Source organism: Cherax quadricarinatus, unplaced genomic scaffold (assembly GCF_038502225.1).
Source record: "Cherax quadricarinatus isolate ZL_2023a unplaced genomic scaffold, ASM3850222v1 Contig13, whole genome shotgun sequence".
NCBI lineage: Eukaryota > Metazoa > Arthropoda > Malacostraca > Decapoda > Parastacidae > Cherax > Cherax quadricarinatus.
Genome location: NW_027195039.1, coordinates 515,031 through 538,627, shown reverse-complemented (window position 1 = coordinate 538,627; position 23,597 = coordinate 515,031). Strand labels below are relative to the sequence as shown.

At 44.1% G+C, this 23,597-nt stretch overlaps 1 protein-coding gene across 3 annotated transcripts in view; it reads right to left on the bottom strand.

The window, feature by feature from the left end:
- Nucleotides 1–21,370: 21,370 nt before the first annotated feature.
- Nucleotides 21,371–23,597, bottom strand: part of LOC128685843 (copine-8) — a 93,630-nt gene continuing 91,403 nt past the window's right edge. For 2 of the 3 annotated variants that reach the window (XM_053772543.2, XM_053772542.2), the window contains exon 7: nt 21,371–23,254. In XM_053772543.2, the coding sequence (XP_053628518.2) occupies nt 22,931–23,254 (324 nt within the window). In that variant the 3' untranslated portion in view covers nt 21,371–22,930. The remainder of the gene's footprint in view (nt 23,255–23,597) is intronic. The other variant, XM_070079750.1, reaches the window with a different exon arrangement.

Below are 23,597 nucleotides of genomic sequence, written 5' to 3'. Positions count from 1 at the left end.
ACACAGTACTAACACAGCACTATCACAACACTAATAGCACTATCACAGCACTAACACAGGATGATCATCACTGGAGCATCACCACACACAGATGAGAGAGAGAGAGGGGGAGGCTGACAGACACAGCACTAACACAGCACTAACACAGGATGATCATCACTGGAGCATCACCACACACAGATGAGAGAGAGAGAGAGGGAGGCTGACAGACACAGCACTAACACAGCACTAACACAGGATGATCATCACTGGAGCATCACCACACACAGATGTGAGAGAGAGAGGGAGGCTGACAGACACAGTTGCTAAGTCTCGTTTTTCTTGTCCACAACAACGACACTCTAACCAACAACCACAAAGACAGAACAAGTACAGAGTTACAGCAGCGTCAGGAGATGAGTTCCATTAATACAGAGAGTTCTTATAAGAGGAGGATATTGCTGATGGCTTTGTTTTGTGTGTTTGTTAGTGAGCTGGAAGGTGTTAGCATCAAGTTAGTGTTGTTTATGTTGGCTGTGTTTGTTAGCTGTGTCCTGGTATGTTGTCCTCTTACTGGTAAACAAAGACACATACTTGGCTCCTCTACCAAGGTTGACCAAACAACAACAACAACAGTGAAACGACAGCAACGACGACACAACAACGACACAATAACAACGACACAACAACTACAGAACGACGACACAACTACAGAACGATGACACAACAACGACACAACAACAACGACACAACAACGACACAACGACGACACAACAACTACAGAACGACGACACAACAACGACACAACGACACAACAACAACGACACAACAACGACACAACAACGACACAACGACGACACAACAAAAACGACACAACAACGACACAACGACGACACAACAACGACACAACAACAACGACACAACAACGACACAACGACACAAAAACAACGACACAACAACGACATAACAACAAAGACACGACGACGACACAACAACAACGACACAACAACGACACAATATCAACGACACAACAACGGCACAACGACGACACAACAACAACGACACAACAACGACACAATAACAACGACACAACAACGACACAACAACAACGACACAACAACGACACAACGACGACACAACAACAACGACACGACAACGACACGACGACGACGCAACAACAACGACATAACAACGACACGACGACAACGACACAACAACGACACAATAACAACGACACAACGACACAACAACAACGACACAACAACGACACAACAACGACACAATGACAACGACACAACAACGACACAACAACGACACAGCAACAACGACACAACAACGACACAACGACGACACAACAACGACACAACAACGACACAACAACGACACGACCACGACACAACAAAGACACAACAAAGACACAACAACGACACAACAACGACACAACAACGACACAACAACGACACAGCGACGACACAACAACGACACAGCAACGACACAACGACGACACAACGACGACACAACAACAACGACACAACAACGACACAACAACAACGACACAACAACGACACAACGACGACACAACAACACAAAGACGACACAACAACAACGACAGAACGACGACACAACAACAACGACACAACAACGACACAACGACGACTCAACAACAACGATACAACGACGACACAACAACGACACAACGACGACACAACAACGACACAACAACGCCAAAACAACGCAAAAACGATACAACGACGACACAACAACGACAAAAAACAAAAACGCAACAACGACACAACGACGACACAATGATGAGACAACAACGACACAACAACTACACAACGACGACACAGCAACAACGACACAACTACAGCACAACAACAACGACACAACGACGAGACAACAACGACCCAACGACAACACAACACTACACAACAACGACACAATAACAACAACAACGCCACAACATCAACGACACAACAACAACCACAACAACGACACAGTAACAACGACACAACAACAACGACACTACAACAATAACGACACAATAACAACGACACAACAACAACAACAACGACATAACAACAACAACAGCAACAACGACACCACCACAACAACAACAACGACACACCAACAACGACACACTAACAACAACAACGACACAGCAACAACAACAACAACGACACAACAACAACAACGGGGTCTTGAAGACAACCAGGGGTCTTGAAGACAGCCACGGGTCTTGAAGACAGCCACGGGTCTTGAAGACATCCAGGGGTCTTGAAGACATCCAGGGGTCTTGAAGACATCCAGGGGTCTTGAAAACATCCAGGGGTCTTGAAGACATCCAGGGGTCTTGAAGACAACCAGGGGTCTTGAAGATAGCCAGGGGTCTTGAAGACAACCAGTAGTCTTGAAGACATCCAGGGGTCTTGAAGACATCCAGGGGTCTTGAAGACATCCAGGGGTCTTTAAGACATCCAGGGGTCTTGAAGACAGCCAGGGGTCTTGAAGACAACCAGGGGTCTTGAAGACAGCCAGGGGCCTTGAAGACAGCCAGGGGCTTTGAAGACAACCAGGGGTCTTGAAGACAACCAGGGATCTTGAAGACAACCAGGGGTCTTGAAGACAGCTAGGGGTCTTGAAGACAGTCAGGGGCCTTGAGACAACCAGGGGTCTTGAAGACAACCAGGTGTCTTGAAGACATGCAGGGGTCTTGAAAATAGCCAGGGGTCTTGAAGACAGCCAGGGGTTTGAAGAGAGCCAGGGGTCTTGAAAACAACCAGGGGGTCTTGAAGACAACCAGGGGTCTTGAAGACATCCAGGGGTCTTGAAGACATCAAGGGGTCTTGAAGACATCCAGGGGTCTTGAAAACATCCAGGGGTCTTGAAGACATCCAGGGGTCTTGAAGACAACCAGGGGTCTTGAAGACAGCCAGGGGTCTTGAAGACAACCAGTAGTCTTGAAGACATCCAGGGGTGTTGAAGACATCCAGGGGTGTTGAAGACATCCAGGGGTGTTGAAGACATCCAGGGGTCTTTAAGACAGCCAGGGGTCTTGAAGACAGCCAGGGGCCTTGAAGACAACCAAGGGTCTTGAAGACAACCATGGGTCTTGAAGACAACCAGGAGTCTTGAAGACAACTAGGGGTCTTGAAGACAGCCAGGGGTCTTGAAGACAACCAGAGGCCTTGAAGACAACCAGGGGTCTTGAAGTCAATCAGGGGTCTTGAAGACAGCCAGGGGCCTAGAAGACAACCAGGGGTCTTGAAAACAAACAGGGGTCTTGAAGACATCCAGGGGTTTTGAAAACATCCAGGGGTTTTGAAGATAGCCAGGGGTCTTGAAGACAACCAAGGGTCTTGATAACGGCCAGGGGCCTTGAAGACAGCCAGGGGTCTTGAAGACAACCAGGGGTCTTGAAGACAACCAGGGGTCTTGAAGATAACCAGGGGTCTTGAAGACAACCAGGGGTCTTGAAGACAGCCAGGGGCTTTGAAGACAACCAGGGGTCTTGAAGACAACCAGGGATCTTGAAGACAACCAGGGGTCTTGAAGACAGCTAGGGGTCTTGAAGACAGTCAGGGGCCTTGAGACAACCAGGGGTCTTGAAGACAACCAGGTGTCTTGAAGACATGCAGGGGTCTTGAAAATAGCCAGGGGTCTTGAAGACAGCTAGGGGTTTGAAGAGAGCCAGGGGTCTTGAAAACAACCAGGGGGTCTTGAAGACAACCAGGGGTCTTGAAGACAGCCAGGGTCTTGAGGACATCCATGGGTCTTGACGACATCCAGGGGTCTTGAAGACAGCGAGAGGCCTTGAAGGCAGGCAGGGGTCTTGAAGACAGCCAAGGGTTTTGAAGACATCCAGGGATCTTGAAGACAGCCAGAGGCCTTGAAGACAGCCAGGGGCCTTGAAGACACATTGTATCAATCGCATCTGCTAGAAAAATGACAGGATGGATAATGAGAACCTTCAAAACTAGGGAGGCCAAGCCCATGATGACACTCTTCAGGTCACTTGTTCTATCTAGGCTGGAATATTGCTGCACACTAACAGCACCTTTCAAGGCAGGTGAAATTGCCGACCTAGAAAATGTACAGAGAACTTTCACGGCGCGCATAACGGAGATAAAACACCTCAATTATTGGGAGCGCTTGAGGTTCCTAAACCTGTATTCCCTGGAACGCAGGAGGGAGAGATACATGATTATATACACCTGGAAAATCCTAGAGGGACTAGTACCGAACTTGCACACGAAAATCACCCACTACGAAAGCAAAAGACTTGGCAGACGATGCACCATCCCCCCAATGAAAAGCAGGGGTGTCACTAGCACGTTAAGAGACCATACAATAAGTGTCAGGGGCCCGAGACTGTTCAACTGCCTCCCAGCACACATAAGGGGGATTACCAACAGACCCCTGGCAGTCTTCAAGCTGGCACTGGACAAGCACCTAAAGTCAGTTCCGGATCAGCCGGGCTGTGGCTCGTATGTTGGTTTGCGTGCAGCCAGCAGCAACAGCCTGGTTGATCAGGCTCTGATCCACCAGGAGGCCTGGTCTCAGACCGGGCCGCGGGGGCGTTGACCCCCGGAACTCTCTCCAGGTAAACTCCAGGTAAACAGCCAGGTGTCTTGAAGACAGTCATGGGTCTTGAAGACAGTCAGGGGTCTTGAAGAGAGTCAGGGGTCTTGAAGATAGACAGGGGTCTTGAAGACAGCCAGAGGTCTATTGCTAATCCTCCTTATGTATGCTGGGAGGCAGTTGAACAGTCTTGGGCCCCTGACACTTATTGTGTTGTCTCTTAGCATATTCCTGGGGCCCCTGCTTTTCACTGGGGGGAATGTTGCACTGCTTGCCGAGTCTTTTGCTTTCATACGAAGTGATTTATGTGTGCAGATTTGGGACTAACCCCTCTAGGCTTCCCAGGTGAATATTATGATGTATTTTTCTCGCCTGTGTTCCGAGGAGTACAGATCAAGGGACTTCAAATGTTCCCAGTAATTTAGGTGCTTAACTGCACTTATACGTGTAGTAAAGGTTCTCTGTATATTCTCCAGGTCTGCAATTTCGGTGAAAGGGGCCGTTAGTGTACAGTAATATTCATGCCTAGAAAGAATAAGCGATTTGAAAAGAATCATCATTGACTTTGCATCCCTAGTTTCGAAGGTTCTCATTATCTATCCCATCATTTTCCTAATAGATGTGATACTGACACTGTTGTGATCTTTGAAAGTGAGATTCTTTGACAGTATCACTACCAGGATCTTCACATTAGTTTTCGCTCTGTTGTGGTTGGAATTTGTTTTATACTCTGGTACAGTTGTAATTTCCTTTGAATTTTCCATGGCGAGGTAATTGAAATTTGTCTTCATTGAACTTCATATTGTTTTCTGAAGTTGATGTCCGCTTGAGGATTTCCAGTTTCCTTTGTGGATAACACTGTCATGCAAATTCTGGTATCATCAGCTGATATGACTTACATCTTTGTCTGTTTATTTATTTATTTATTTATTTATTTATTTATTTATTTATTTATTTATTTATGTATTTTATGTCTTTGCAAACAGTACATTGAGATTTTGTATTTACAATAGTGGGTTGTAATACAAGGAGAACCTCTATTATGCCTAGGCATTATGGCCCAACTTAACATTATTGACTTTCAGTCTACTTAATACTAAGGAGTATATCAAAGTTGTACAGTAGGATACTAATTATTTCATAGTTGTACAGTAGATTATTAATTATAAGGGAATCTAATTTATATAAGACAAAAGATGAGGAATGAGGAACAAGATGGGGGTGAGTACTGTGCCTTGTGGAACAGAGCTTTGCACTGTAGCCGCCTCAGACTTTACTCTGTTTACTATTACTCTCTGTGACTCACGAAATCTTAATGACACGATTGCAAACAAACCATACGGGGATGCATCGTGTCATAACAATTTCGTGAGTCATGTTAACGGCTTTGAGGGGACTTGAGCTAGAGTTCGTCACAGCCACGCTAGCTGGAAATTCGTCTGTAAAAACTTGCTGTGAAAATTTGTGTGGACTGCCTCCAAGTGAGTCGCCTACCCTGGCAAACTCTGTTGACACCGAGCTCTGAGGTGGGTACCTCAGCCTCACAAGTGGCTTATAGGAGAGATTTTCACAAATGATTGATGTTGCAAGAAACTCGCCTGCATGCACGTATAAAGGACTAACTTACTTGGTGTTGCAGCATATATCCTGATCTTCAACTTCCCTAAGTTTAGCCTTAGCCCCTCTGGACTTTCCCTCAGAAACCACGTGCAACCAGGAGCCTTAATTCCTGCAATATTCAATCGTTATTAGTGTCCTGCCTGCACCTCAGAAATTCCTATATCCAAGAGGGTATGTATCCCCTAGTATAACTATGCAGACATGGACACTAGCTTCCAGACTGCCCTGAGACACTGGTACTTACTGGGCATGCACTGCCTGTTGCACACCGGGCCCACAGATCAAACTCACTCACAATCTCCCCAGACACTGGCCAGAAATCTACGAGATAAAGTGGAGGTCTTGTCTTACTGTATGGGCCTGACGGAGGAGGTCATCTACGGTACATCGAGGTGCCTCTACCAGATTTCCCCAGGTCTCAAATGTGAAGACACGTGGGGGGCGCCGTCTGCTGATCACGGCACGTCTTGTCCAGTTGGTGTCTGTCTTAAGAAGAACGAGCTGGTCTCTCTTCCAGACCCTCGTCTCTTCGTTCAAACTAGGGCTGCCAGTTCTCCCTAGCTAACTTATCCTAGTGTTTGCCTACATTATCGGCCTATTACTACCTATGTTAAGGTCTTAGGTCTACATTATTATTATCTACAGTTGCCTCAATGATCCTAATATTAGTGTACTACCAGTAAAATTACCTACTCCTTCCCTGAAGGGTAAATCTATAAATTAAATAAGCTTACCAACAATCCCCGCCAACTAGAGAGAATGCTGTTTGTTTGGGAGGGTTTAAGGGCCATCCAGCTCAGCCGTCCCATTAAGGCTATGCTGGGACCCCTTCGTACGTCGTATCTGTCCTGTGGAACTTTAGGGACCAAATAAATTTCCACACTTGCATTTATGGTCACAGTGGTGCCTATGCTAACCTTCCTATGGAGTAGAAATATACCTAGTTGGACGAATCTTATTGTGGCTAGCTGGTCAAGTGGCTAACGCGACGGTCTGGAGTTTTGAGACTCTCTGATCACGGGTTCTATCCCCGCCCGTGGTATGATTACTCTCTGTGTTCTGTTTTTTAGAAGTGATAGATCCATCTACCAACTTTTCTTGTTATTCTTTTATCGCTCATTTTGTGCGCTATCACACCATGATCACACTTGTCAAAGGCTTTTGCAAAGTCTGTATATACTACATCTGCATTCTGTCTTCCAGAGCATCCAAGACCATGTCATTACCTTAAAGTGAATTTGTTGCACAGATTTAATAGCTCGTGTGTGTGTGAAATTTCACCTGAGGGAAAATTCTTAGGAATCCACCTTGATAATAGACTCAAATTTCATACACATATACATCAAATTTCTAAGAAAATTTCCAAGACTGTAGGCATACTATCGAAGATACGGTACTATGTTCCACAGTCAGCCCTCCTGGCCCTATATCACTCTCTTATTTACCCCTATCTCACCTATGGAATTTGTGCATGGGGCTCAACAACAATTAACCATCTCAGACCACTAATTACCCAACAAAAGGCTGCAGTTAGAATGATAACAAATTCTCACTACAGGCAGCACACTCCACCAATATTCAATACACTAAACCTACTCACCATACAAAACATCCATACTTATTACTGCACCTATTACATACATAGAACACTTAACTCTGATATTAACCCTCCCCTCAAACATCTTGCCAACCTCAACAGAACACATGACCATAACACAAGGCACAGATCACTCTTTGATGTTCCTCGTGTCCATCTCACACTATGCAAAAACTCAATGCACATAAAAGGCCCTAAAATCTGGAATTCATTACCTGTAAATATAAAAGAAACACTACCTGTTTATAAATTCAAGTCTCTTCTCAAAGATTACTTACTCACCCAAAACCAAATAAATACTGAATAACTGAACATTATAAATTGTATATCTTAAATGTTTCTCACAATTATATCACATAAATGTTAAACCTAAAACCCAATCTAACTTTATTATTTTTTAAATACACTACCTAACAGAATCACTACCTAACTGAATGCAACCATATGACCTGTCTTTGTAATACTCACTTGTGCTTTATAGTTATCTGTTTACATTAATGTTTTATCACTGATTTCATCATTGCTTAGTAGCAGCGCTGTATAGTCCTTGTGGCTTAGCGCTTCTTTTTGATTATAATAATAATAATAATCATTGCTTAGTTAATCTTAAGTTAATTTTAAGCCAGCCCGTAATGCTATGCATAGTATAAGTGGCTTTGGCATACTGCTCTTATCTGTATTTTTTTGTACCTCTGTATGTGTGCACAAATTGGAAATAAATAAATAAAAAAAATATTTGCTACGTTCCTATGTTTTAGGTGTCATAAGTTGGAATCATCCAGGAGAAAGATGTTTGAAACAGGAGTTGGGAGATTTTTCGGAGAGTGGTTTAGTTTAATATGTTTATTATGCACCCCATACCCATCCTGTGGGCGGTAGTCAAAAGATTACAGAGGTACATAATGGGTCCAGGGACTGGACCCCAAAGTTATGATAGCTGAGCAAGTTACAATGGTAATGAACTCCAGGTAGATCTGGTCACAACCATGACAAGTTACAAAGGTATTTACAGACAGTGGTCAATATTTAAAAGCTGTTCTTGGAATTGTTGGGAAGCTGCATCAGGAGGCTACAAGCCTCCTGATGCAGCCATAATGACGAGGTTTTGGCTTTCAACTTTACTGCCAAAATTTCAACTACGGTGTTTAGTAGTTGCGAGCAAATGAGGGACTCTGTATCTACTGATGAACATTATAATAATGCAGAATTGGTGAAGGTGTAGGGAATTAAGGCAGTGTGTAGGGTCACGGCTGAGTCAGGTTAGTGGTCCCATGTTTCAGTTGTGAATCCAGCCTGAAGCCTGCCACTCCACTTCAGGGGGTACTTCAATCAGTGGGGTACTGACCTTATTCCTCACAGTAGGCAGTGTGGTTATGACAGGCAACCGATATGGTAATCTCTGGTCATGCGGGTGCCACCTCTACACTTTATACACCTAAATGCATTCACAATACTCACGTGGTAGTGTTGGGGGTGGGTGATACCTGAGACATACCTGATGAGTTACATAACTGCCTTGTTCAGCAAATGAGACCCCTTGCTTGCAGTGATTGTGATGTATATGACTGTAAGTTCGTGTGAGGGTAGTTGCCCATCTTACTACTGAAATGTGACTGACTCGCCCTAGGCCCAACCTGCCCCCTGGGCACTCAAACTGGTGGGCTGAGGGTGCCTACGGCTTAATTAATGTATGGGACTTTTAATACAACAGTAAGTCAATGACTATCTCTAACTTAGCTTAAATATATGTTGGAATGTATAATTAGCCCAGGAGTTACGAGGCTGCTTCTTAGTAATTAAACCATATTACGGGCGGGGTTAGAACCCTCGATCAGAGAATCTTAAAACTCCAAACCAATGCATTAGCGTCGATCTGGAGTTTTAAGACTCTCTGATAGCGGGTTTTAACCCCGCCTGTGGTATGGTTTGTTTGTAATCGTGTCATTACGATTTCATGAGTCTTAGTAATTAAGAATGTACAGAACTGACACCTCTCTAGGCATCATCCCCCCTTCCCCACATTCCCCCACCTGGGGGAGTGGGCATAACAGCTCTGGAAAATACAATATTTTCCACAGAGGGATAAAGTTAATGTGTTAAATAAGGTTTATATTTCAAGCATGTAAGAAAACCGCGATAATCATGTATTTATACGTACATGTATATAAACACTGATCTCTGGCTGAAGGAGACTCGAACCTACGAACCTTAGGACAAGGTACGCAGTGGTTTACCAATCTACCCACACTGGACAATACCTTGGCGTGTAGCATGCGCCACACGTTTGATCCAAGGCAGCCACCTTTCAGGGAGAAGGCTTACAGCTTTTCATCTCATCCCCTGCATGCATCAGCCTTACTAGAGATTTGAGCAATGCAAGGAATTTGCGAGAGCATGCGAAATATACACAAACACTGATCTCTGGCTGAAGGAGACTCGAACCTACGAACCTTAGGACAAGGTACGCAGTGCTTTACCAGTCTACCCACACTGGACAATACCTTGGCGTGTAGCATGGCTGCCTTGGATCAAACGTGTAGCGCATGGTACACACCAAGGTATTGTCCAGTGTGGGTAGATTGGTAAAGCACTGCGTACCTTGTCCTAAGGTTCGTAGGTTCGAGTGATGGAGTTTTTCTTTTACGGGCCACACTGACTTGGTGGGAAGCGGCCGATGTGTTTATATATATATATATATATATATATATATATATATATATATATATATATATATATATATATATATATGGGTGTGAAGCTTGGGTTGTGAATGCAGCAGCGAGGAGACGGTTGGAGGCAGTGGAGATGTCCTGTCTAAGGGCAATGTGTGGTGTAAATATTATGCAGAAAATTCGGAGTGTGGAAATTAGGAAAAAGTTTGGAGTTAATAAAAATATTAGTCAGAGGGCTGAAGAGGGGTTATTATTATTATTATTATTATAATCAAGGGGGAAGCGCTAAACCCGGAGGATTATACAGCGTCTGGGGGGGGGAGGATGTGGAAGGCATTCAGGCTTAATTCGGTGAACTGGTGCACAGATCCAATTCCCTAAATCAAGAGCCCCTCACCAACATCAAGGAACCTTCCTTGAGGGGTGAAGAAGGGTTGTTGAGGTGGTTTAGTCATTTAGAGAGAATGGATCAAAATAGAATGACATGGAGAGCGTATAAATCTGTAGGGGAAGGAAGGCGGGGTAGGGGTCGTCCTCGAAAAGGTTGGAGGGAGGGGGTAAAGGAGGTGTTGTGGGCGAGGGGCTTGGACTTCCAGCAAGCGTGCGTGAGCGTGTTAGATAGGAGTGAATGGAGACAAATGGTATTTGGGACCTGATGAACTGTTGGAGTGTGAGCAGGGTAATATTTAATGAAGGGATTCAGGGAAACCGGTTATTTTATATAACCGGACTTGAGTCCTGGAAATGGGAAGTACAATGCCTGCACTCTAAAGGAGGGGTTTGAGATATTGGCAGTTTGGAGGGATATACGTATTGTGTATTTTTATACGTATATACTTCTAAAATCTAGGCTGGAATATTGCTGTACACTAACAGCACCTTTCAAAGCAGGTGAAATTGCTGACCTAGAAAATGTACAGAGAACCTTCACGGCGCGCATAACAGATAAAACACCTCAATTACTGGGAGCGCTTGAGGTTCCTAAACCTGTATTCCCTGGAACGCAGGAGGGAGAGATACATGATTATATACACCTGGAAAATCCTAGAGGGACTAGTACCGAACTTGCACACGAAAATCACTCACTACGAAAGCAAAAGACTTGGCAGACGATGCACCATCCCCCCAATGAAAAGCAGGGGTGTCACTAGCACGTTAAGAGACCATACAATAAGTGTCAGGGGCCCGAGACTGTTCAACTGCCTCCCAGCATACATAAGGGGGATTATCAACAGACCCCTGGCAGTCTTCAAGATGGCACTGGACAAGCACCTAAAGCCGGTACCTGACCAGCCGGGCTGTGGCTCATACGTTGGTTTGCGTGCAGCCAGCAGTAACAGCCTGGTTGATCAGGCTCTGATCCACCAGGAGGCCTGGTCACAGACCGGGCTGTGGGGGCGTTGACCCCTGGAACTCTCTCCAGGTAAACTCCAGGCTAAACTGTTTTATTCTGGGCACCTCTGCAAAAACAGTGATTATGTGTGACTTGTTGAAATGTATGTATGTATATATATGTATATATATATATGTACATATATGTATATGTATATATACATATATATAATATATATATATATATATATTTTTTTTTTTTTTTCAACAAGTCGGTCGTCTCCCACCGAGGCAGGGTGACCCAAAAAAGAAAGAAAATCCCCAAAAAGAAAATACTTTCATCATCATTCAACACTTTCACCACACTCACACATTATCACTGCTTTTGCAGAGGTGCTCAGAATATAACAGTTTAGAAGCATATACGTATAGAGATACACAACATATCCCTCCAAACTGCCAATATCCCAAACCCCTCCTTTAAAGTGCAGGCATTGTACTTCCCATTTCCAGGACTCAAGTCCGACTATATGAAAATAACCGGTTTCCCTGAATCCCTTCACTAAATATTGCCCTGCTCACACTCCAACAGATCGTCAGGTCCCAAGTATCATTCGTCTCCATTCACTCCTATCTAACATATATATATATATATATATACATATACATATATATATATATATATATATATACATATATATATAATATATATACATATATATATACATATATCTGGGTAGTAGGTTGGTAGACAGCAACCACCCAGGGAGGTACTACCGTCCTGCCAAGTGAGTGTAAAACTGAAGCCTGTAATTGTTTTACATGATGGTAGGATTGCTGGTGTCTTTTTTTTTTCTGTCTCATACACATGCAAGATTTCAGGTATGTCTTGCTACTTCTACTTACACTTAGGTCACACTACACATACATGTACAAGCATGTATATACACACACCCCTTTGGGTTTTCTTCTATTTTCTTTCTAGTTCTTGTTCTTGTTTATTTCCTCTTACCTCCATGGGGAAGTGGAACAGAATTCTTCCTCCGTAAGCCATGTGTGTTGTAAGAGGTGACTAAAATGCCGGGAGCAAGGGGCTAGTAACCCCTTCTCCTGTATATATTACTAAATGTAAAAGGAGAAACTTTTGTTTTTCCTTTTGGGCCACCCCGCCTCGGTGGGATACGGCCGGTGTGTTGAAAGAAAGAAAAGATATATATATATACATACATGTATATAAATACATGTATATATATAAAGAGAGAGAGAGAGAGAGAGAGAGAGAGAGAGAGAGAGAGAGAGAGAGAGAGAGAGAGAGATTCAAATTATAATAACAATACAGGTCAAGTCAGTTACCTGACAACACCTGAAGCTGCGGTGCTCATCAAATTAGACCTTTGATGCAGTCTTGTTGAAATTACGGGAATGGTCTATATAAACCTTACCATTATTATGGGGGAGCACTAAACCCATAGGGATTATACAGTGCCTGCAGGGGTGGAGATGGAAGGTTTTCAGGCTCAATTCAGGGAACCAGAGCAAAGATCCAATTCCCTAGATCAAGAGCTTCTCACCAGCATCAAAGAACCTCCCTTGAGGGGATAAACCTTACCAGAATATAATCATAGCTAAGCACTAAACCCACAAGGGTCATGCAGTACTGAAACCTTAGCAGAGAGTGCTTGCATATTTAAGTTACTCCAAGAAGCTGACTGGGTAATAAATTCTGAAGTTATAAAGGAAAACCTCAGATGGTATAAATAACAAAAAGGCACAATACCGTGACTGGAACGATACACAAATAACCCGCACATAAAAGACAGAAGCTTACGACGACGTTTCGGTCCGACTTGGACCATTGACAAAGTCACACTGTGTGACTTTGTCAATGGTCCAAGTCGGACCGAAACGTCGTCGTAAGCTTCTGTCTTTTATGTGCGGGTTATTTGTGTCTCAGATGGTATGATTATTGTTATAATCAAAAAGAACAACTAAACCTACAAGGGTCATACAGCACAGACTCAGATGGTATGAGAAAACTGTAGCTGACAGATGACTGGCTCTGGCATCGTGCTGTCCAGTACTTAAGGGTTCACTCTACTTACAAACTTAAAACACTGTAAAACAGCATATCTTCCAATTTTCTTTTTGCAACTGGTTTAGTTTTAAAATTATCTACAATAGTGTAAGATTTTTTTCTTTTTTGAGATAACCCAGTTTATTAGCTTGATTCCCAGGATGCTGGGAATGGGCTCAATAACCTTGGTCATGGGTCACCTGCATATGCCAAATGTTCCAAGAATCTGGTCCTCGTTACTGTACACAAGCTTTGAAAATTTCAAGTTGAGTGGAGGACGCATTCCTGAGCAATGATAGAAATATAATTGAAAAGTAGTTAGAAAAAACAATTCAATTAACCACTTAATAATAATAATAATAACATCTTTATTTCTACAAATTACATGTACAAGGTATACATTTCTACCTGACATACTAATATACAGAAAGCCGAGCACTTCCTGCAATTTAGGTCAGTTTTGTCCCAGGATGCGACCCTGATCCACCAGGAGGCCTGGTCACAGACCGGGCCGCGGGGGCGTTGACCCCCGGAACTCTCTTCAGGTAAACTCCTGGTAAACACCAGTTGATTAACACCCAGGTACCCATTCTACTGATGGGTGGACATAGATAACTGGTGTAAAGAAACACGCCCAATGTTTCTGCCATCACCGGGAATCGAACCCGGATCCTCGCCATGCAGAGCAAAAGCTTTAGCCACCAGGCCACATCAAGCATTACCATGAGATGGCCAGCTTATTTCCTTGCAAAGCTTACAATGTGTGGTTTACATATTATAAAATATTAATTACAAGAAGGCCTTTAGCATGCCTAGTAATAAGTTTAGGCCATGGACTGGGCCACAGGGGCACTGACCTGCAGAAACCCCCTCCAGGTATACTCCAGGTATTTAGTTACACTGAAAGTCATTATTTTACTGGAAGGATAATGAAACCATAACTTTAGTGGTATTTGTAATGCAGCATCAACCCTCTGATAACTTCCCATAAAGGCAGGACAACAAGGACATATTCACTATCACTAACACCATAGCTGATACACAGAATGACACTCTCAGTGATACACAGGTACACAGAATGACACTCTCAGTGATACACAGGTACACAGAATGACACTCTGAGTACACAGACATGACATACTCAAGTTATCCACCTCACTATCCCTCACTCAGAGTGCCTGCACTCAGAGTGCAGGCACTCTGAGCTCACTTGTTTCACTAAATCCCTCCATACAGTGTCATGTTCTTAACACAACACAAATAAATCTCCCTTATGGAGTACAACTTATCATGAATGCAGCTGAAAAAGACCATCTAAAATGGAACAGTGCACTGAAAGGCCTTCATAGTGTGTCATATTAAATTTTGAAAGCAGCTTCCAAAAGTATTTGCATAAGTTATACTATATAGAGGAGATTTATATCAGAGTTTACTGTAATCAAATTAATTTGCACTTGTTGTTATTGTAACCATCTTCTAAATTGAACAGCATCACAGCTGTCATGTCTGTACATCACAACTGTCATGTCTGCACATCACAGCTGTCATGTCTGTACATCACAGCTGTCATGTCTGTACATCACAGCTGTCATGTCTGTACATCACAGCTGTCATGTCTGTACATCACAACTGTCATGTCTGTACATCACAGCTGTCATGTCTGTACATCACAGCTGTCATGTCTGTACATCACAGCTGTCATGTCTGTACATCACAGCTGTCATGTCTGTACATCACAGCTGTCATGTCTGTACATCACAGCCATCATGTCTGTACATCACAGCTGTCATGTCTGTACATCACAGCTGTCATGTCTGTACATCACAGCTGTCATGTCTGTACATCACAGCTGTCATGTCTGTACATCACAACTGTCATGTCTGTACATCACAGCTGTCATGTCTGTACATCACAGCTGTCATGTCTGTACATCACAGCTGTCATGTCTGTACATCACAGCTGTCATGTCTGTACATCACAGCTGTCATGTCTGTACATCACAGCCATCATGTCTGTACATCACAGCTGTCATGTCTGTACATCACAGCTGTCATGTCTGTACATCACAGCTGTCATGTCTGTACATCACAACTGTCATGTCTGTACATCACAGCTGTCATGTCTGTACATCACAGCTGTCATGTCTGTACATCACAGCTGTCATGTCTGTACATCACAGCTGTCATGTCTGTACATCACAGCTGTCATGTCTGTACATCACAACTGTCATGTCTGTACATCACAGCTGTCATGTCTGTACATCACAGCTGTCATGTCTGTACATCACAGCTGTCATGTCTGTACATCACAGCTGTCATGTCTGTACATCACAACTGTCATGTCTGTACATCACAGCTGTCATGTCTGTACATCACAGCTGTCATGTCTGTACATCACAGCTGTCATGTCTGTACATCACAACTGTCATGTCTGTACATCACAGCTGTCATGTCTGTACATCACAGCTGTCATGTTTGTACATCACAGCTGTCATGTCTGTACATCACAGCTGTCATGTCTAAACATGACAGCCAACATGACTGCTGGATGCAACCAACATACTTGCTTGATGCACCAACATGATTGCTGGATGCACCAACATGATTGCTGGATGCACCAACATGATTGCTGGATGCACCAACATAACTGCTGGATGCACCAACATGACTGCTGGATGCACCAACATAACTTATGGATGCACCAACATGAGTGCTGGATGTACCAACATGACTGCTGGATGCACCAACATGATTTCTGGATGCACCAACATACCTGCTGGATGCACCAACATGCCTGCTGGATGCACCAACATGCCTGATGGATGCAACATGATTCCTGGATGCACCAACATGACTGCTGGATGCACCAACATACCTGTCGGATGCACCAACATACCTGCTTTATGCACCAACATGATTGCTGGATGCATCAATATGCCTGCTGGATGCACCAACATGACTGCTGGATGCATCAACATGCCTGCTGGATGCACCAACATGCCTGCTAGATGCACCACCATACCTGCTGGATGCACCAACATGACTGCTGGATGCACCAACATGACTGCTGGATGCACCAATATACTTGCTTGATGCACCAACATGACTGCTGGATGCACCAACATACCTGCTTGATCCACAAACATGACTGCTGGATGCACCAACATGCCTGGTGGATGCACCAACATGCCTGCTTGATGCACCAACATGACTGCTGGATGCACCAACATACCTGCTGTATGCACCAACATGACTGCTGGATGCACCAATATGACTGCTGTATGCAACAACATGATTGCTGGATGCACAAACATGCCTGCTGGATGCACCAACATGCCTGCTGGATGCACCAACATGCCTGCTGGATGCACCAACATGCCTGCTGGATGCACCAACATGCCTGCTGGATGCCCCAACATACCTGCTGGATGCACCAACATGCCTGCTGGATGCACCAACAAACCTACTTGATGCACCAACATGCCTGCTGGATGCACCAACATACCTGCTGGATGCACCAACATGCCTGCTGGATGCACTAACATGCCTGCTGGATGAACCAACATGCCTGCTGGATGTCCCAACATACCTGCTTGATGCACCAACATGCCTGCTGGATGCACCAACATACCTGCTTGATGCACCAACATGCCTGCTGGATGCACCAACATACCTGCTGGATGCACCAACATGCCTGCTGGATGCACCAACATGCCTGCTGGATACACCAACATGCCTGCTGGATGCATCAACATGCCTGCTGGATGCACCAACATGCCTGCTGGATGCACCAACATGCCTGCTGGATGCACCAACATGCCTGCTGGATGCACCAACATGCCTGCTGGATGCACCAACATGCCTGCTGGATGCACCAACATGCCTGCTGGATGCACCAACATGCCTGCTGGATGCACCAACATACCTGCTTGATGCACCAACATGCCTGCTGGATGCACCAACATACCTGCTTGATGCACCAACATACCTGCTGGATGCACCAACATGCCTGCTGGATGCACCAACATGCCTGCTGGATGCACCAACATGCCTGCTGGATGCACCAACATACCTGCTGGATGCACCAACATACCTGCTTGATGCACCAACATACCTGCTGGATGCACCAACATACCTGCTGGATGCACCAACATACCTGCTTGATGCACCAACATGCCTGCTGGATGCACCAACATACCTGCTGGATGCACCAACATGCCTGCTGGATGCACCAACATACCTGCTTGATGCACCAACATGCCTGCTGGATGCACCAACATACCTGCTTGATGCACCAACATACCTGCTGGATGCACCAACATGCCTGCTGGATGCACCAACATGCCTGCTGGATGCACCAACATGCCTGCTGGATGCACCAACATACCTGCTGGATGCACCAACATACCTGCTTGATGCACCAACATACCTGCTGGATGCACCAACATACCTGCTGGATGCACCAACATGACTGCTGGATGCACCAACATGCCTGCTGGATGCACAAACATGACTGCTGGATGCACCAACATGACTGCTGGATGCACCAACATGACTGCTTGATGCACCAACATGACTGCTGGATGCACCAACATACCTGCTGGATGCACCAACATGCCTGCTGGATGCACCAACATGCCTGCTGGATGCACCAACATACCTGCTTGATGCACCAACATGCCTGCTGGATGCACCAACATACCTGCTGGATGCACCAACATGCCTGCTGGATGCACCAACATGCCTGCTGGATGTCCCAACATACCTGCTTGATGCACCAACATGCCTGCTGGATGCACCAACATGCCTGCTGGATGCACCAACATGCCTGCTGGATGTCCCAACATACCTGCTTGATGCACCAACATGCCTGCTGGATGCACCAACATGCCTGCTGGATGCACCAACATACCTGCTGGATGCACCAACATGCCTGCTGGATGCACCAACATGCCTGCTGGATGCATCAACATGCCTGCTGGATGCACCAACATGCCTTCTGGATGCACCAACATGCCTGCTGGATGCATCAACATGCCTGCTGGATGCACCAACATGCCTGCTGGATGCACCAACATGCCTGCTGGATGCACCAACATGCCTGCTGGATGCACCAACATGCCTGCTGGATGCACCAACATGCCTGCTGGATGCATCAACATGCCTGCTGGATGCACCAACATGCCTGCTGGATGCACCAACATACCTGCTGGATGCACCAACATGCCTGCTGGATGCACCAACATGCCTGCTGGATGCACCAACATGCCTGCTGGATGCATCAACATGCCTGCTGGATGCACCAACATGCCTGCTGGATGCACCAACATGCCTGCTGGATGCATCAACATGCCTGCTGGATGCACCAACATGCCTGCTGGATGCACCAACATGCCTGCTGGATGCACCAACATGCCTGCTGGATGCACCAACATACCTGCTGGATGCACCAACATGCCTGCTGGATGCACCAACATGCCTGCTGGATGCACCAACATGCCTGCTGGATGCACCAACATGCCTGCTGGATGCACCAACATGCCTGCTGGATGCACCAACATACCTGCTGGATGCACCAACATGCCTGCTGGATGCACCAACATGCCTGCTGGATGCACCAACATGCCTGCTGGATGCACCAACATGCCTGCTGGATGCACCAACATACCTGCTGGATGCACCAACATGCCTGCTGGATGCACCAACATGCGTGATGGATGCACCAACATACCTGCTGGATGCACCAACATACCTGCTGGATGCACCAACATGCCTGCTGGATGCACCAACATGCCTGCTGGATGCACCAACATGCCTGCTGGATGCATCAACATGCCTGCTGGATGCACCAACATGCGTGATGGATGCACCAACATACCTGCTGGATGCACCAACATGCCTGCTGGATGCACCAACATGCGTGATGGATGCACCAACATGCCTGCTGGATGCACCAACATGCCTGCTGGATGCACCAACATGCGTGATGGATGCACCAACATACCTGCTGGATGCACCAACATACCTGCTGGATGCACCAACATGCCTGCTGGATGCACCAACATGCCTGCTGGATGCACCAACATGCCTGCTGGATGCACCAACATGCCTGCTGGATGCACCAACATACCTGCTGGATGCACCAACATGCCTGCTGGATGCACCAACATGCGTGATGGATGCACCAACATACCTGCTGGATGCACCAACATACCTGCTGGATGCACCAACATGCCTGCTGGATGCACCAACATGCCTGCTGGATGCACCAACATGCCTGCTGGATGCACCAACATGCCTGCTGGATGCACCAACATGCCTGCTGGATGCACCAACATGCCTGCTGGATGCACCAACATGCCTGCTGGATGCACCAACATGCCTGCTGGATGGTCATCCTCTCCCCAACACATCTGTTAAATATTCTTAGTCAGCTTCAACAATTATCTCAACATTAAATGAAACAAAGAGTACAGAAGACACCTGACATATTCATATTAAAAATTAACTCAAAACACATAAAAAATTTTCATCTTAAGTCCGTTACTGAAGATCAAAAGTAAACAGTTTGACCCACAAATTTTTTTTTAATACAGAAAGTTCTGTCACAACGCTCTTGTATACAGACAATATTATGTGACTGCAATTGAAAAGCGGATCAAAAGTTGAATAACAAGTACTGTAAAGTCTGACTCTGGTAATCTTAATAACATGATTGTAAACAAACCAGGGAACGGGTGGGAGCAGAACCCACGGTGAGTTTTACGACTGACTCACCAGGGGTTCAAACATACACGTACCCTGGTATACTGTGATGCACCTTCCATGGGATTTTCAATTTTGGATGTACAGTGGTACCTCAAGTTACAAACTTAATTTGTTTCAGAAGGCTGTTCGAGTGTCGATACCTAACGAATTTGTTCCCATAAGGAATAATGTAAATTAGATTAGTCCATTTCAGACCCCCAAAAATACACTTACAAAAAGCACTTACAAAAATACACTTACATAATTGTTCGAGTTGGGAGCTGATCGAAACTCGAGGTTCCACTGTACTCTTCCAATCACATGTGCATAAAAACAATCACTCCACATAAAGGAGCGTTATAACAGAGTTGACTGTATATGCTATACAGTAAATATTCAGAAATCCATCAGCTCAAAAAATACAGACACTACAATAATTTACAATACAACAATTTCTTAATGAAAGTAATGACTTATAACTTCAATAATAATAGTAGATTTATTATGCCTGGCTGTGGCGCTAATAAAGTCGGCTCTCTTATAAACCTCTTCTATATATACTGCATTAATATATGTGACTCCATAAATGACTTGAAAATTGAGTGTCATGTACCATTCAATTCTGGATTTTTTTTCAATGGCATTTATGAAGTTCACTGTACAGAGGATCCTTTGAACAGAGGTGACTGTAAATTGAACACTATAGATGTAAGTGAACACCCATGGATGTAAGTGAACACCCATGGATGTAAGTGAACACCCATGGATGTAAATGAACACCCATGGATGTAAATGAACACCCATGGATGTAAGTGAACACCCATGGATGTAAATGAACACCCATGGATGTAAGTGAATACCCATGGATGTAAATGAACACCCATGGATGTAAATGAACACCCATGGATGTAAGTGAACACCCATGGATGTAAATGAACACCCATGGATGTAAGTGAACACCCATGGATGTAAATGAACACCCATGGATGTAAGTGAACACCCATGGATGTAAATGAACACCCATGGGTGTAAATGAACACCCATGGATGTAAATGAACACCCATGGATGTAAATGAACACCCATGGATGTAAATGAACACCCATGGATGTAAATGAACACCCATGGATGTAAATGAACACCCATGGATGCAACATTTAAAATTTCCCTTAAAGAATCTGTATTGAACAAGTATCAAGAAAGGTGCACATCCAGACAAGTTATATAAGGCTAGTGACTTGCGAACGAGAGTTAATCTAAGTGAGTCGACTTACCAATGAGTCGCTTCTAATACTCAACCTGTTACTTATTAATTAGGAGAGTACAAAGAATAATTGTGCCAGACGTGCCTTGAATAACACATCATCATTTATAAAAGAATTCTGTATGTATTAAGTTTTTTAAATCTCATTTGTAAGTACAGATCATTGTAACCTGGACATTGTAAGTCAAGAATATTATAATATGGGCATTCCTAAGTCAAGAATATTGTAACCTGAGCATTTGTAAGTCAAGAATCTGAGGAAGTTTTTACACTCAACATATTCACTGGTAACATAGAAGTACAGTGGACCCCCGGTTAACGATATTTTTTCACTCCAGAAGTATGTTCAGGTGCCAGTACTGACCGAATTTTTTCCCATAAGAAATATTGTGAAGTAGATTAGTCCATTTCAGACCCCCAAACATACACGTACAAATGCACTTACATAAATACACTTACATAATTGGTCGCATTCGGAGGTAATCGTTATGCGGGGGTCCACTGTATAACAAGTTGTTCCCACAGTTATGAAGAAAACAAAGAATAAAGTAAAAAATGGCATAAAACTGCAGCACTTGTAAAACTCATTCTACTGAACTTATACATACATCACATTTAACAAAGTCCATAAAAATTTCAATAAAATCGGCTGTGAGAATGTCCACATCCATGACGTAAGTTTTGCCTTACCTTTCTTTACTCAAGTGAGTTACAGTTTGGTCTCTTATGAGCTATTCTATATGGCACAAGTAGTTTTGCAATTGCAATATAAAAATACAGTTGATGCAAAATTGAATAGTGTACACTATGGCCTTTTTATACATTATTCAATTCTGTAAAAAATTTGCCTATGCAGAGTGCTATATAAGACAGCTTAGCTTACTGTATGTGTATAAATTTATCACATTTAATAGAAAGTGGACAAATAGTTAATTAGAATTTGAAAAAAATCATCTGCAAAAGACATCTATGTCCATGAGAGAAGCTTGCCTTACTCATGTGAGTTAATTAGGTAGAGGCAAGTCAGCTACATTCTTGTGCTTTGTGAGAGAGTATGAGAGAGGTGATCAAGTGAGATCTGCTGGCAGGAGCGCATCGTTGATCTTGGGTGGCTGGGGAATGATGTTATTAGCTTTCATGTAAGAGAGAACTTGAGTAGGGATTTCTGCTAGCACTTCCCTAGCCAGTCGAAGCCCAGCTGTGAGAGGATCCCCATTCCTCATCAGAAAGTCCCGAAATGGCACAAACTGTACGATGTCTCGAGCAGCATACCGACCGTGACTGGAGAGGCGGACAACATCTCCATCCAGTTCCTCCATGCTGTCAAACTCTGCTCCACCAATCCCCACAATGATGATAGACAGAGGCAAGGCTGAAGCATTAACAATAGCCTGTAAAACAAATGGGAGAAATTAGGCTGAAAACTGATAAATATATAGTTTAATTTACTAAAACAATTCAATTTAGAATTTTTTTTTTAACTTACTTTTGGTCTCTTTCAAGCCATGTAAAAGTTTAGGAAAAAGTGTTAAGAAATAATGAACAAAAATGTTTAAGATAAAAGTTAAATTAACATAAGAATGATAATGAGAGAATTGTACTTTCAAAAATATTGTAGTATGTATATAATGTTAGCTGTAATATAATTAAAAGTATGTTACTAAACTAAAGATCGCTAAAAATACTATTATAAATTATAAGGTGAAGGTAAAATTATACTTGTAAAGAACTGAT